The sequence below is a fragment of the Seriola lalandi genome, unplaced genomic scaffold (genome assembly GCF_002814215.2).
Source record: "Seriola lalandi dorsalis isolate HSWRI2012SDOR001 ecotype SW California unplaced genomic scaffold, Sedor1 jcf7180002054563, whole genome shotgun sequence".
Lineage (NCBI taxonomy): Eukaryota > Metazoa > Chordata > Actinopteri > Carangiformes > Carangidae > Seriola > Seriola lalandi.
Window position 1 is genome coordinate 289,989 of NW_019525116.1, and position 17,232 is coordinate 307,220.

Here is a 17,232-nt window from a genome sequence, read left to right on the forward strand (position 1 = left end):
AGTGGTGACAATGTTGAACATTATATGTGCTGAACATCTGCATGTTCACATTGTTATGATCAGCACGTTTGACATTGTCCAGAGTTGCTCATTCACACACGCGGCACACAACAGGTGATTGTTCCCGTCAGACGTGTCCTCACCCACTGGAAATACTGTGTTTGGTTTGGGTGATGGTTGGTTCCAGGGCAGAGCGTGCAGGAGGAAGGAGAGAAACATCATCAACACGCCCACTCGCTCGCTGTGCATGACCTGCTCTATTCACACATCAGCTAAGTCAGACTTTACACAAACTTTATACCAGGGAGCCTGCAGGGTGAGTCCATTTGATGTTCGGTCCGACTGATTCTGACATTTGCGCTCTCACATACAGCTCCTCCAGGTAATGTCAGGTAAACACAGAGTTGCACTGTATGTGTGAAAGCACTATTAGTCTTGTTGCTCTACGGCGAGAAGAAAAATAATCTGCAGTATGTTACTAAGATCTGTAGATGCATAATTCAGGAATGCAAATTACTGGTTAGTGCAGCTGTGCTCAAAGTTCCCAGTTAAAAATTTTGCTGATGCAAATTCAATTCAAACGATCCTACCTGTTCTACCTGTTCCCAGGTAAACTCTATTATTTGTCTATGTGTGTTTGTGCAGCAGAGCCAACTTCACTAGTTTCTCATGACGATTCTCAAATGATCCAAGGCATGTTTGGCCCTTCTCCCTGCTCCTCCTTCAGGTCAACCTGGGATTTAGACTCACTGATTGGCCCCTTTATCTTCAACACCTCAAAGGGATTTCCCTTTTTAACAACCACACAAAGAGTCACAGCTTCCTATAAGCAGAGGAAATCACGAGTATCACTCACACACTTTATTCAAAAGCACATACACACACACTGAACCCGGAGTACAGGACTGGTTTCCTTGACTGGGCTTGATTGTGTGTCTGCTTGTGTATTTGTTATTAGCAACAGTGGAGTGCAGATGGCCTTGCCTTCAATTGAACCTACACAAATTCTTACACACACACATACACACACACACACACACACACACACACACACCCCCTTATCTCTCTTCCCCAGAGAAGCCAGTCCCGACTTCCTGCAATCGCTCAGGACTCCCTCAACTTACCCACATACAGGAAGGGAGTGAGTGTGTGAGTGTATGTGTGTTTGTGTGTGTGTGTGTGAGAGTGTGTGTGGCCTCAAAAAAGAGCTTCCTGTAGATTAACAAACAAACAAAGGGCTAACTGATATGCTCACCTTTTACCCTTTTTTCATGCTGTAAACGATTTTCAGTTACACACTCTTTGAAGTGATTTAAAGCTTAATGAGCCGACTTCACACAGTAGCTACAAGAGGAAGTGTTTGTGATTTGAGGACTTCACTACGCAGAAACAACTCTATGTCGCAACCACTATTGTTATTGTGCCATTTTGTTAGTTGCATGTTGAATGAAATACTGATGTAAGCATTCCTAAATGCTGATGTTGCCATATGCACTGTTTCTTACTATATACTATATCTAACTAATACAACTCTGTTCGTAATGCAGACTCAGCATTTTCCTCCACCTGATTCAGACTATTATCTGGATCTGCACCAAATACAAACTCATGGATCTCAACACCATAAATATGTCTGATAGTTTACATAAAGATCCAAACATTGTTTTCTGAGAAACTGATGAAAATGTGGGAAAATGCCCAATCCTGCAATGTCAAGGAAATATGAAAAGGTTCACCTCATATTTTCACGAACTACAGCCACAACATCACCACAGAATCTGATCCGACTTCAATAACAATTAAAACATTCTACAGTTACACCACGATAATCATTAAAATCATCATTATAAAACACTGTCCAGGGTTTTCTATTTCATTCATCAGCCTCCTAGTTTACAAAGTTAACATTGGACTGCAGTGTTTCATATTTCCTCTATATGCATGTACAGTGTATGTAAGTACAGAACACTGGGCTGACAGTGGATCTCTGCTGACAGATTGTGGTTCCTTGTGTATTTCCAGCTGTGTTTAAAACCTTTATCTCCATCCACAGTGGGATCATGGAAACTGCTCAGGGCTGCAAACGGCTAAAGGACAGGTTAAAAGAATCATCGGCACACAGCACTATGATAGGTACATTAGCCACTGTAATATGGGAAGCTCAAAAGATCATCAAGGACACCAGTCAGGTGGTCCACGCTCACTCATCCTTGCTATATGGAAAATGATACCAGGGCATTAAATCATGCACTGCCCATTTCCAGGAAGTCCGAATGATGGACTGTGCTCACACACAGAGACTGCACCCTAGCACCACAGAGTATGTGCTGTAGGTTATCACACTACTTTGTGATAAATATCCTAGCACTTATTTTTACTGTACTGTCTGTATTTAAGAATTTATTTTGGCATCTGAATGTAAGTGTCAGAATTAATCCTGAATTTGTGTGAAAAAAAAAACCCATTATAGTGCATTACCATGACAAAGGTTTGTATTATTTTAATTAGCACTAGTGATGCTGTGGGAGTGATCTTATTAAACTAATGACTGACATGGTGGGGGGGCTTTTAATCAGAGTCGTCGTAAACCCAGACTACGAACTACAGGGTTAAGAAGATTAACATGAGATTACACCACAACTGTCTAGGAAAAGAAGCCAGAGAGAAGGAGAGGAGACAAAATATGGCAAAGAAACAACTTGGTCAGATGTTCAGTCCTTCTATATTTCACACCTATATGAAGCCTTGCTTTCTTCCTACTGTAGGTAGACATGTAAGTAGCTAGCTAGCTAGTTACTCAGATATGTTGATAGATAAGTTATGATGCTAGATAACCAGCTAGCTACATATCTGGCAGAACTGTTCCCTGTGTTGGTAACTTCTCACTGCTGCTGTCCTGAGTTGGACACTTCCAGTCCAGTGTGTTCTCTGGTCTTTTCATGGGAATTGTTTTTCATGATAGCCACTAAAGTGTAAGTGACATTAATTCATGCATATTTAAGACTCTATATTTCAAATTTCATATGTATTTAGGTGTCTAATTAATATATGAAAGTCGAAAGGAAGGAGGCAAAGAAGTGGGATGTCTGAACAAAAGACTTTAACAAAGAGTCGCAATGCAAATGCAGTTGTTTTTTTCAGATCTCTGAAACATGACAATACACATATATAAAGACTCAAGGGTAAAATATTTTCACATATCTCTTCTTGTTCATAAGCTATGCCCCTTCAAGTATATTCACACACCATGATTTAACCCCCAGGGCTTGGCAATCTCACAGGCGGTATAAGACAGAAACCCTAACCCCTAACCCAAAAAATAGATTAATGACATTCTTACTGCTCTCTGATTATTGTTGTTTTGTGCCGAATATAAGCATATGGAGCACTTTGGGATCAATGTTTTTTGTTTTTTTGATATGTGAAAGACATCAAATAGAAATATCAAGGCATGTCCAACTTCCTCAAAAAAGTGACTGGCTGACTCCAGAGGGTTAATGAGTAACTGAACACTCAGTTTGGTTTGTGCATGAGTGCATGTATTGAAAGCCAGTACAAGCTCATATGATGACAAAGATTGATACACACACACATATATATATCTCACAATAATTTTGGAGTACAACCTGGTGTATGTGGAAATATAGAGAATCGAAGAGAAAAAAAAGCCAGAGAAGAATATAAGGAGAACAGAAAATACAGGAAGTAAGGTAGGTAAGGTGTGCACATGACAAACAGAGCTTATTTCCTTTACAAGTATCATACATCAAGATGTTGAAAGAAAAGGTGGATATAGAAATGTTTATGCTGTTTTGGTCTCAGGTAAATATATTTATGTTTATGCCTTTGGCAAATACACAATGCATGTGTCTATGCATAGTAAATGCAGCAACTTTATTCCAAATATGAAATGTGCCTTTAAATATAATTTTTTATTAAATATGTATTTTCAGATGCCTAACATCTGGCAAAATAGGAAGAGGGAGAGGAAGAGCAAGCAGCCATTGGACCGGCCATACAGGAGGTGGAAGCAGACGGACGAAGGGTGGCCTCTGGCTGTGTGTACGGTCTAAGGTGACTTCTCAGCCCGTGAGCTGAAAGTACCCTGGTGGAGTACTATTTGTATTCTGGCAGTCATGGGTTTCCACTGACAGAGCTTCAGGTCTGGCCCACACTGGTCATATACAGCCTCCACCACCCGGATACACAGAACACTGTATTTGAAGAGGTGGGTGGCACAACCATTGCGTTACTGCCCAGTGCCCAGACAGTATGAACCATGCTGGGACATCCTACACCAAGAGGGTGCCCATCAAAGTACTTCTGGTTTCTGACTGCATGTTAGAGGAGCACAGGTTGAGGAAGAAGTCTACAACCGCGACAAGCTGCAGTTTCAGCTGGACTTCGCTTCAGGAGAAAAGTCAGAGGAAAAAGGCCCGAACATTGAAACAGTTGAAACCAGGAGCGGGGCATCAGCATGGCTTTGGAGGATGTCCCCCTTTTATCATATATATGGGGGGATATCCGCTATAACAAGGGTCCTTCAATAGGAATTCGCCAACAGCGCACATGGATGGGGAGCTTAGGAAGTTAAGGAAGTAAAAGCACTTCCTGGAGTCCGCTGTGCAGGCACGACTGCTGGTGTTTGTCATGTACAGGCACCCGTCCCAACTGGATCCAGAGCTAGTCTGGATCGGGTGGCACAGAGGGAAGGTGTCACTCTCCTCAGCCCGCCACCTCACATCTTACAGATTTGTGTGGTCTTACGGGAGATCTGGATTAAAGTGGTGGCTGGGTTCAGGGGGTGTGGCCTCTACCCTCTGGACCCAACGGCCATTGACTGGTCGTGGGTCATGCCATCTGGGCTCCGTCCCCTGTTAGCCCGCCCCCAAGACCATCTGCCCTCTCTACCTCCTTCTCTCTACCTCAACCGTCCCCCCTGGCATCACGCTGGATAACAGGAAACCCCGTCCGTCTCCTGGCTGACATCAACTTCACCCACAATAAGAGCAAGGTCAGGAAGAACACCACCAAAACCTGGGTAGAGAAGGTGGAGAATCACGCTGCAAGGCTCAAGGCCCAAACTCTGGCCAGAAGAGAGAGAGCGGCACCGGGCCAAACACACTACTCCTCCTCACTTCCTCTATCCTGCCTTGTGCCTCCCATCCCAACCACAGAAGAAGAGCACTCTTTGGGCTGCTCCAGTTTTTCCTTCACAGGTTCCACAACCCGCTCGATCCCCTCGTGTGCCTCCCACGGACACTGGCTGCAGCCCCAAGTGGCACACTATCCCTGCCTGATCAGGGATAACAGTAGGCCTACCTTTCACAAACAGATGGTAAAGCAAACCAACAGTACTTTTACCTTTGGAGTAATTTAAATATCAAAATTTATCAGCTATTGGGGCTTTAAGGTACAGACCACATGGCTCACTTCCTGGCCGGGGGACCCTCAATACATGTCACACCCCCCCTTTCTCTGCCCCTGCGACCAGTCTCTCTGTAGGTCCTCAACTATCAAATAAAGGTAAAATGCCCCCAAAATAACTGTAATAAAAAACAACTATTCTGATGCATAGATATTATCGAGAGTATTTATTTTCATGCTGTAATAATGAAATATTAATATTCTTTAACAGCCTTCAACATCGGCAGGAGGATGTGGCCTGCAAGTCTTCTGAAAACCTTTGTCTCCATCCGAAAGTAAATGCTTTCTCTAACATCTGAAAACGAGCGTCATTTTAAAATGTTAGTGACATTAACTGTAAACAGAAAAGGTCTCTTATTTATACAACCTCCCACCCTCAGCAGACCTCCTCCAATGTTCCCCTATCACCCAGCTCCACCTCCTCGTCCACTGGACCCACAACATCCACCGCTAGTGTACTATAGTCTTTGGATGCTAGCCAATGATAATTAGGAATTCTTCTTATATATAATTTGCTGCGCACTGCTGAAGAAAGAGGACAAGAGCCGAGGGGGTAGTGTGGTTGAAGCAGGACACCTGACCTTTCATTAGGTTCATAAGGGTTTTCAATATGTACCGTAAATAGATAGATCGATAGATAGATAGATAGATAGATAGATGACATAGTATTGTGAGAGGTAATTCCGTCATTTCCAAACAAAGGATTTTTGTTTCTTGCCAGCAGCAACTGTTAACCACCAGCTGGCTCCAACAGATATCCAGTCCTGTACAACCAACAGGAACTTCAAATGTGCACAAAATGTGGGAGAGATGAGAACGGGAGACAGCTGAGGGGCAGGGAAAGTAAAATCGTTTTCACACACATGCTTACACAGGAGTTCATCTATTCCAGCCTGCAACCTGTGCTACTCTCATTTTAGTCTGTATTGTTATTTTCTACTTTTCCCCACTCCTCCTGCTTCCAACTACAAGTGAAATGATCAAAAACTGTGTCAGCCGCCGTTTGAATTATATATCATCAAGACAAAATGTAGATGTGTTTTCTAAAACTGTCATTGCAACATTTCCGCAGTAATTCAGTTGGTGAATTCAGTTTCTTATCAATCATTATAAGATCCTATCCATTACCAGGGGTCACATTATAACAATTACAGAACAACAACAATAATAATCTAAAATTATTATTATTAGTCTGAAAAATAAAATTATTAATATTACTAATATATCAAATATGTTATTGATTTCTTTGATATTATGGCTGTGCTGGCAGGAGATGGGAGCCTCCACACACACGCACACACACGCACACACACGCACACCAGCCATCTTACTACAATATCTATCTCCACTTCCCTCGTTCACACACACACACACACACACACACACACACACACACACACACACACACACACACACACACACACACATAAATACCCGGGACATATAGTAAACCTACCTTGACTGTGCGTCTTCCCTCAAATCACGGGCGATGAGAATAATGTCAGACCGGCAGATAATAGGTCGGATACGGTCGGGTTAATATCAAACCCTCGGTGAGTTCTCCTTCGTAAATCTCCGGTAGAAACAAACGGAGTCGTTGAGGATGAGGCGGATTCCCTCTCTTCCCAATTCCCCATTCATTACCGGATATTAGTATCTCTTTATCAATAGACGGATGATGATATTATGACCATTATTTTCCTTCCCCCGGTGAGCACGAGCTGACGTCTGAAGAGCTCTGGTGGCACGAGTCTCCTCCGGGCGACGGTGGGTGATGAATTATTCACGAGAGGGGCGTGGCCAATACGCTCAGTGTGCCTATGCGTGTGTGTGTGTGTGTGTGTGTGTGTGTGTGTGTGTGTGTGTGTGTGTGTGTGTGTGTGTGCGCTACAGACAACAACAGAATCCGTGGCTACAGTTGAAGCAGCAGCTGTCATGATGAGGCGGAGGACATCTAGTGGTCAAAGGACAGTTTGCACCTAAAAACTACCTCACAGCAAGGAGAGTACATGTACTGTAATTTGTAGAGGAAATAAACACAATTGTAATTAAAAATAAATTACTCATGATAGGACAGAGGTTGAATAAAGGTGGATTAAACTAATATATAGGCTATACAATTAGTTTGTTATAACAACATGTTTTCCACATTCACACACCTGTTCCCACTTAATCAGACCTGTAGTCTCTTCAGCCATGTTGTGATGGGATGACTTTTTGATATAACATAGAACGTTTCATGTTATATCGCAATAACTCATATTTATATAACAGGAAACATTTCACATTATAAAGATAAGGTGGTCTTGGGCGGAGGTGGACTCACAGTGATATGTCCTCTGGTTGTGACCTGGCACTTGACCTTTTGCAATGAACTGGCATCACCATGGCCCAAAACATGGATGTGAGATTTCCACCAAATTGCAGGGTACCAGAAGAGTGCCTCTCATGCATGGAACAAGAACATATACAGTACCACTACTTTTGACTAGTACTGTAAGTGTATTTCTATGTAGCCCGCTTCTTGTAAAACATGTATTTCATGGCTTTTAAGGGTCATCCAGCAATATACAGCTAGCATGTTAGCTAACCTAGCTAGCCATCCAGCCAGCCTGGCTAACACAGTCCTGCAGGTTACCCTTCTGTGTTTAGGCACTGACTAGATGAGAAGGGCACACAATAAACATAGCTATATATACTATATATACACAGTGGGATCTAAAAGTCTAAGACTACTTTCCCATTCAAATTTAATAAGTTGGATTAACTGCAAAGTGTTGGGTTAAGGCTAAATTTCAGCAAATACACAGGGACGTGCAGAGGATATTTGAATGGCAGTTGCCGAAATTCATAAAAGGTGATTTTTTATACAAATAATTAAATAGATAGGCAAATATGATAAACAATTAAAATAAACAATATTCAGCACACATTAATTACATATACTGTAATATACATACTGTATATATAAGCCTGTTGGTCCCCTGTGATTATTTAATATGTACAGGTAATTTAGAAAGTACTTTCAGTGTAATTTATTTCTACCTCCCTCCAAAATTACAGCTTTATTGTCAGATCAATGCATTTCGGCAAGTGGCGTCCATCAGGATCGTCATACAACAAATACTGTTTACTGTATATATAAACAACCAGTCACCATAAAGAGATCCCTGATCTATAAACAGGAAATGCGTGCAGGCAGCACACAAGCTTGTATAAATGTGGTCTTAGCCCAAAACGTGCCTTTTTACAGTGGCATACTTTAAAAACCCTTTACAAAAGTGCTATAAATATATAAATATATATATATATATATATACACATTGCAAGTGTCTTAAAAAAAATGTCAAAGATAAAATGCAATAAAAAATAGGAAGAGCAATGAGATACATTATAAAAAACACAAGGCAACTAATAAAATGCTGCTATAAAAATTAATTGATATCTCCCAATTTATACCACCTGGGAAATACTTGTGTTTATTATAATTACTCTTAAATAATTAACATATGTTTTATATTGCTAATAGATTTATACTAACAGGAAATTATTGAATATGTACAACATTAGATTAGATTAAATGTTTTTCATTTTCCAAAATCTTTCTGGAGCTGTCCCACCACCACCCAAAATTTTATTGAATTTGTTATAGCCATTTCCTCTGAGAATTGCTTTGTGGCACAATAGTGTCCATCAATAGCAAAAATCAACCAAATTTGTTAGGCATGCTGGCTGCTATGAGTGACACTTTTCACTGTGAAATCTGCTTAGAATTAGCACATTATATAGATTTGAAACCCGTCATACAGTATGTTTTGTGTTTGTAATTAAATAAAACACATATGATTAAAATGTTTGCAGTGAATTAGGTACTGTTGTTATCAGCAGAAAGCTGAACATCTTGATAAATATCTTTTTCTTCTCCATAAATGTCCAGAGCATCTTCAGCAAAGGACTGCTGTAGACTTACATAGGTGTCATCATAAGCAACACCGTCTTCATACACCGCTTCCTCACTGTTGTCTTCTACAGAAAAATAGGTCTCCTGGTTTCCTCCATAACAATGGAATTCAGCGTTCCCATAGACAGGATCTTCATCGCTCTCTTCTTTATCATGATCTTCGTCACTGTCCACCATCCCACATGTTTGCTCCTCCTGCCTCTTCTTCAATGGTTCAAAGTTCATATAATGCTGTTCCTCCTCCTCCTCATTGTCGGAGTCTACATAATGATTCCTGACAGCCACTGGAACACAAGCACAGAAACAGAATGCGTCATGAATAAGAGACTCAACTGTCTAAGTAGAATTACCGCCTCCTGGTTGCATGCCTCCGTATGCCTCCACCAGCAAGCCACGTTGCAGGAAGTATGGTCACAGTCTCTCCTTCCTGAACTACAGCATGAATGTTTTTGCAGAACATTATGATGTCACCGGGAAGTTGACCTTTGACCATTTGGATATAAAATGTCATCACTTTATTTTATCCCTATAGATATTTGAGTTAAATTGTGTCATAATTAGTGTATGTGTTTGTGAGTTATGGACAAAAATGTGTTTTGTGAGGTCACAGTAACCTTGACCTTTGACCTTTGACCACCAAAGTCTAATCAGTCCATTGTTGAATCCAAGTAAAAGTTTGTTCCAAATTCCCTCAAGGTGTTACTGAGATATTGCGTTCACAAGAATGGGATGGACAGACAGACAACTTGGAAACACACACACTTGGATACTGAAGTGTGTCTTGAAAATGGATAAAACAAACAACAGCTCTTTCATGTAATGTAATGTGTGTAATGGTTAGTACAGACATTGAGATTGTCGTCTTCTCTTGCAGACCAGATAGATCACCACCAAGACCAGGGGCACAAGGCTCCCAGCAGCCAGTGAGGAGACCGGCAGTGACAGCGACACTAGGAGAGAAAACACAGACAGTTACTGTTTTTTGTTCAGAATCAGAGCATGTCTGATTCTCTATTGTATAATGTTTTTTTCCTATTAAAGGTATAGTCTGTTGTTAGAGTCAAGCTGTTTCTTTAAGTGTTGTCTTTAGGAATCTGACAATGATTGTTGTAGTATGATATGTAGGCATGGATTTAGGTATAGAAGCAGGGACATGGCTCTACCCATGTTAAGGTGCTGCTGAAGTGTGCCTACCAAGTCCACACAGTATGTTAAGGTATGTGCAGTGCTGCCAGGTTTACAGTTGAAGTCAGAAGTTTACAGTCACCAAGTTGACTGTGCCTTTAAAGGTTCTGTAAACCATCATCAGTGCCAATAGAACGCACTAGACCACCAGGATCTCAGACCAAAACAAATGCTTCATCGGCCAACTAGCAATAGCAACATTTGCTGAACACATTTATAATATGGGTAACAGCAAGTCAGATGATGTTAGTATACCTATTGTAGCCGGTCACTAACGAAAACAGACAAATAACATGTATGTAGCCATCAATTTAATTACACATTAAGAAGGAATGACACTGATGGAGCCGGTAAAGACACTAATGGAGCCAATAAATTCTACCTACTTACACTTAATGATGACAGTAATTGATGTTGTCTCCGTAGAAATGAATTTCCTTGATGACAGTGTGACTTCATACACACAGCTGTAATTGCCCTGGTGTTCATAGTCAGCTGCAGGGAACTCAAAGGTACTTGAGTGGTTGATTGCAGGCTTAGTGACAGCGGTCTTGGAACCAGAGAAGATGAGAGAGAAATCACCCCCAGGATAGTTGGAGGAAACTGAGCAGGTGATGAAGAAGCTGTAACCCCTTGTGACCTTTGTGGCTTCAGGACTCCAGACCAACCCTCCATCAGGAGATGTCAGGGCGATTTTGGGCTGCTGCAGGGGTACTGGTTACAAAAGAGACAACATAATGTGACCATTTAGTTTTCTTAAATTTGTAAATCAGTAATGCTAAGGATAGATACTACAGATATTTAAAGCTGTGCTACTCTGAAAAACAGTGGAAACAAGAATGCAAAATAATCCAAGTTAAAGGAGAATATGGAGTTTGGGTGGAACCAAATAATACAAGATGATGTCCTCATACATGACTTAGGATTAGTATTAGTCTGATACTGGCCAAAAACAATAGATCAGATATCAGATATAAGACATCTCTAGAAAAAAACAACTAAAAAAGTAATATGACAAAGTTATTGCAACTGCATTGACTCATAACAGTTGTATTATGCAATCATGGTATTCAACAAGGTATTCACTCTCTGCATACTTTCTAGTATACTTGATCATTTATACATGTAAATGACAAACCAAGTTCAGGTTGTGGATTTATTTTTCTTACCAGTGACTGAAAGCCTGACAGAGTCACTTAGAGGAGAGCTGAAGTCTGGACTTGAAATGTTTATCTGATACTGACACTGGTACAGTCCTTCATGATCAAAGTTCACTTGACGAATGCTGAAGGTGGTAGAGTCGGTGGTTGACGTTTCGGTCTTTCTGAATGAGCCTGACGTCTGCTGTAGAGTGAATGTTCCACCTAAATGCTGAGTTTTGATTGTACAGGTGATACCAATGTCCTGACCCCAGGTAACCTCACCAACAGGGTTCATGGAGATGCTGGGCTTTGGGAGGGTCACTGAAAAAAACACCAGTATTAGAGCTGTAATGCCTTTAAAGTTATAATATGTAACTTTTCCACATTAAAATGTCTAAAATGACAAGACAATGTACATTTATTTTTGAGTTGTGTACCTACATTATCCCAAATGTTTCCAGTAATTCTCAAACCTAGAGAAATCTGTGATTTTAATCATGGTAGGTTGCCTGTCAATTACATCATCTCCCCTATACGTATGTGTTGGGGTTGTGGTTGCCTGCCAGAAGCTCAAAATGGACTTTTATCCAGTTTTAAGACACATTTTAAGATAAGCTTTTTGCACCTTAGTCATTTTCAACTTGGGCCATTTTAATTGACCATAAAACCTGGGTTGGCATCAAGGATACTGCCCTCAGTTGCTTTTACTTGTACCTAATACTTCAGATAGAACCTGCTATGGGCACCGTAGGTAACTTCGCATCTTCCACAATTCGCATTACCTGTGGTGTACCACAAGGTTCGATTTTAGGTCCAATTTTATTTTCCATCAACGTGCTTCCACTTGGCCAAGTCATCCAATGCCACAACATCTCTTTTGCTACACACAGATATACTCTAGGACGTGATGACCTGGAACACCAAGCTGCCGTTTTAGACAAATAAAATGACATTAACTGTTGGATGGCACAACATTTCTTTCAACTTAACCCTTTTCAAAATCAGAAATAATACTGTTTAATCCACCAAACCCCATCAGTCCCAATCAGACTGCCAATGTAAAATCCATTGCTAGAAATCTAGGAGTATTATTTGATTTACACCTGACCTTCGATCACCACATAAAAAAGTTGTCCAGTCCTGTTTCCTCCAAATAAGAACCATCTCCAAAATCACTCCTATAGTCTCTCACCATGATCTAGAAGACAACGTCACTCATGCATTTGTTTTCTAAAACTGAAATAAAATCCCTCCTCTCTGGCATAAGCCAAAAGTCATTCTCCCGCCTCCAGCTAGTTTTAACAGACAACATCACATCACCCCAGTCTTGTCTTGTCCTCATTTAAGAATTGATTTTAAGATTTTACTGATCACTTTTAAAGCACACCGGGGCCTGGACCCAAGCTACATTACATAAATTATTAACCCCATACAAGCCAGTACGCAGCCTTAGATCCTACGATGGGGCCCTTCTGGCTGTTTTAAAGACAATGCTTAAATCTAAAGGTGATTGTGCTTTTGCCATCAGGACCCATCCACTTTGGAACAACCTGCCGGAGGAGATGAGGCTAGCTGGATCAGTGACTTCTTATGTGTGATGTTGTGTTTTTATTGCCCCTTTATCATCCTTCTACTGCTTTTTTATGGCATTTAATCTCTCTGATTGTCCTTAATTATATTGAGGTAGGCCTATATTGTATGTCTTCCATCTTTAACTTCACCTTGCTTCTGTCCTGCGTTTGTTTGGCTTTAATATCCACCTTTCTGTTGTTATATTGCCTCTAAGCATCTTGTCTATTATTGCTTTTGCTTCAATTGTCAAATCACTTTGTAAACTCTGTTTTTAAAGGTGCTATATAAATAAAGTTATTATTATCAATATTATAAATGATTACTTACTAATAACCTTAGATGGAACCACCTGAACAGACGACCCCAGCATCCTCACCATGTACACAGTCCTTTTGTCCAAATCCACTGTACTGACACTCACTTACAGACCTTTATTTATTTTCATATTCTTTTATAGATTTATTTTTTATAGCACTCCGATGACTCCATAGTCAAACATAATATTACAACATACATACATAGCAGATACAGTAAGTGAGTCAAAATTCTTCTCACCTGAACAGATGACACCAGCGTCCTCACTATGTTTACAGTCATGTGTCCCAAATCCTCTGTGCTGACACGCACTTAGAGACCCTTCATTTCCTGAACAGTCCACATCATCAAGCCAGATCTGCCCGGTTCCTGGACCAAATTGGGCTGATTGAGGGGCACTCAGTGCTGTACCACAGCCCACCTGTCTGCACACCACCTTAGCATCATTTAAGCCCCAGTTGTCATCACAAACTGTCCCCCAGACGTTATTGTGATAGATTTCAACTCTTCCAGAACATTGAGTAGATCCAGATCCAACCAATCTGATCTGAGAACCTGACGAACATAAAACATAGTTTACAACATTTAGTTTTTTATTCCAGTTACATGTATATCCTCAAATCTGTGCAACATGGAGCCTCAAAGTTTCCAACCATCACTTTCATCCTATATAGGGTTGTGAGGGGCCTGGAGCCTGTCCCAGGTCATACGAGAGGCAGGAATTCTGTGATCCCGCAATCAAATATTGAATACTTAAAGCTTACTTAATCAGGATAACTAGAACAGCATTTGGATGACTATTACTAAGAAAATAATTTCAGTAGTAGTCACAAAAATAACTCCTGCAAACTACTTTAGCATCACGTAAGTCCCAGTTGTCATCACAGACAGTGATAGATTTCATCTGGTCCAGTGCACTGAGTAGACACAGTTTATCTGACCTGAACACCTATCAGCTATGTAAAACACAGCGTACCATATTTAACTGTACAAATCACACGGGAGAATGGACTGACCTGCAGCAGGTGAAGATGAGGTCAAGAGAAAAGAGACTGTAGGAGAGAAGAAAAAACAGTTCATTATATAGTCAGAAATGTGTTTATATTTACATTATTTATCACCATCATCCAACAGAGTAACAGTTCTTCTTAATAATGTATGTGTGTATATAAAATACATACATATGGTATCTATAAGGCATTTTATTTCCCTCTTCCCTCTCCTCAATGCACAATTTACAGTGTATTTTTATTGGAGTGGAAGCAAACTCAAAGTAAGCAAAGTCTTCTTCCACACCAATAAAAATTACTTGTCAGCTATATAATAGTGAAAAGTCATGATGATTTGGCAACTGCAGTTCCCGTTTACAATGAGGTTTGCTTTTATTCTACGATTTTTAAACACATTCATGGACAGCTGTGTAAAGAGTGAATTCCACTGATTGAATCAATGAGTGTATGATGTCTGTTTGTTCAGATTTGACTCTGAGAAGTTATGTTTGTGCTAAATTGAGTCAGTTTTGAGATAGTTTTGAGTGTGGTGGGGTGATGGTAGGGTTGAAAGTCACTGCAAAACATTTGTTTTCCGAGTTCATTATCTGTGCATGTCCAAATAATGTGTTCCTATTGGTTTATGCCCCGAGGAAAATACAATCATCGGAAATTAAGACTGGACACACTCATGATTCAGCTGTTATATTTTGTTTTCTATCTTCAGTCCCAAAGAACCTTTGGCATGTCAGAACTACATTTTAGCTTCAAATGTGAAATGTGTATTTTGTTCAGTAAAAAACACAATTAAAATATATGTCGACTTGAAACCGCAAGTTTTTCTTTTACATGAAAACATGCAATCATAATCATTATTGTTGATCCTGGTAGGACAGATCAGTAGATACAGGCACAGGTTGACTCTCTGTCACACATACAGCAGCGCAAGTTACTCACCAAAAAACAGTGCAGGTAGAGGCTTCAGCATTTCGGTCAATGCAGGTGACTCAGAGACGAGGGTTGGCATAAACGCAGAGGCTGAACAGCAGTGTGGTGGCAGTGGCATGAACTTTTTCACTTATACTGTGAATTTAATGCATAAAGCAAATAAAGAGGAATTTGTAGGCTAGTGTTTAACACCCCAACATCAGTGTTACTGACTCTGACGTGTTTTTATCACCACTGACACTGGCATGTCATAGCCTTGGGTTTTACAGTTATTCCTACATCTGCACTTTTCACAGAAACATCTCTCTCTCTCCATAAAGTTTTTTACTGTTCCATTTATTTATATCTGCGGTTGGACAGCACATCATACAAACGTGTTTCGTGTCTTGTCACCGGTTCTGTTTGTGATTTTCTTGGACAGAACCTCAGGGTGAATTGGAGAGGGAGGACCACAGAGGCACTGCCATACAAATGATTCCATAAACTGATTAAACACGATAACTGAAGTGTTTGTTATGATTATAGGCCAATCATAAAGATGCAGTGCAATGCCAAGGGGTTCCATAATCTCAACCCTATTGTAACAAAGTTTACGATTGTACATAGCACAGCAGCACAGCCATGCAATTTACTGGACTAAACTGAACATCAGCATCAGCATCAGGGTCTTTAGTTTTAGTTTAAGGAAGCTTTGGAGCACAGCAGAATACTAATCTTATAGGAGGTGTTGAATGTTGAGCGGATGTGTGAAAAGATCTTTGGTCGACATATTTTTTAGCTTCCTCTTTCCTCACAACGGCCCGGTTCTCATATCATCTAAGGATTACATGCACACACAAAGTCTAGTGTTACTGTGTTGCCTGCCCAAACCACATACTCAAAGTTTTACTTTTAACGCCCTTTTGCAGTGCATTGATGACTGGTGTCCATTTTGACTTCAGACTGTGAGTATTGGCATTACAAATGAATGGGATGAGCCAGGTGACTTAATGCACTGACCTTTCTGTTTAGTGAAACACACGGTCATGAACATCTGCAGGTGTTTAGAAACAGTGAGTCATGGAGTTTAATATTCCAACTTGTTGAATAAATTCAGCAGAAACTCGGTTCACTTCTGGATTTTGAATTATTTCCCATAGCAACAACTAAAGAGGCTTATGGGTACTGTAGTATATAGATCCAATCAGACAAAAAGACCAATCTTCGAATGACATCTAGAAGCTGGCTCCAAAAGCGAGTCAATCCCTATAGACTTGCATGTTAAAATGTCCAATTTTACAGCAGAAATAAACATGTTTACAGCCTTTTTTTCAGTAGATTATTTCTTTGACAAAGGAAATTGTCCACAGTGAAACTGTGGTTATATTTTTTGACTCAAAACAACCTCAGAGCAACAAACCTTGATACCAGTTTATACATTTGATTTACTTGTTTCTTAAAAAACTTTTTACCTATTTATTTTTTTGATTATTTTACCTTTTTGTTAATATTCATATTTTAAGTATGTCTGTATGTATCTGTTTATGCACATACAGTATTTGGGTAACTATATTTGTGAAGTATGTGAGTTCATGGGTATATATTTCTCTTTAATTATTATTGCGTAGGCCTGCCTTACAAATAAAATAAAAAAACAAGAAGTTGATTTACATAGACACCCAACGGGCACAGAGGAACACAGGCATCCTGTTAG

General features: G+C 40.2%; 2 protein-coding genes across 2 annotated transcripts in view; both read right to left on the minus strand.

Annotated features, from left to right (window-relative positions):
- The window catches only part of tanc2a (tetratricopeptide repeat, ankyrin repeat and coiled-coil containing 2a), a 42,646-nt gene extending 35,488 nt beyond the window's left edge, over nucleotides 1-7,158 (minus strand). The window contains exon 1 of the mRNA XM_023416329.2: nucleotides 6,884-7,158. The gene's annotated coding sequence lies outside the window, so the exon portion shown is untranslated. The remainder of the gene's footprint in view (nucleotides 1-6,883) is intronic.
- A 1,697-nt stretch (nucleotides 7,159-8,855) lies between these two features.
- On the minus strand, nucleotides 8,856-15,579 carry LOC111662438 (uncharacterized). Its single transcript, XM_087176622.1, has 7 exons — nucleotides 15,549-15,579; nucleotides 13,843-14,157; nucleotides 11,743-12,036; nucleotides 10,964-11,287; nucleotides 10,237-10,338; nucleotides 9,804-9,820; nucleotides 8,856-9,724 (listed from the first exon to the last, which is right to left on the minus strand). Exons 1-7 carry the CDS (start codon nucleotides 15,577-15,579, stop codon nucleotides 9,293-9,295), a joined length of 1,515 nt encoding a protein of 504 aa, XP_087032748.1. The 3' UTR covers nucleotides 8,856-9,292.
- Nucleotides 15,580-17,232: the final 1,653 nt, after the last annotated feature.

Coding starts and splice junctions, on each gene's coding strand:
- LOC111662438 (XM_087176622.1), bottom strand. CDS start 15,579: ATGCTGAAGCCTCTACCTGCACTGTTTTTTG. Junction 11,288..11,742: donor TGTCAGGCTTTCAGTCACTG/GTAAGAAAAATA, acceptor TTTTGTAACCAG/TACCCCTGCAGCAGCCCAAA. Junction 10,339..10,963: donor AATTACTGTCATCATTAAGT/GTAAGTAGGTAG, acceptor TTTCTCTCCTAG/TGTCGCTGTCACTGCCGGTC.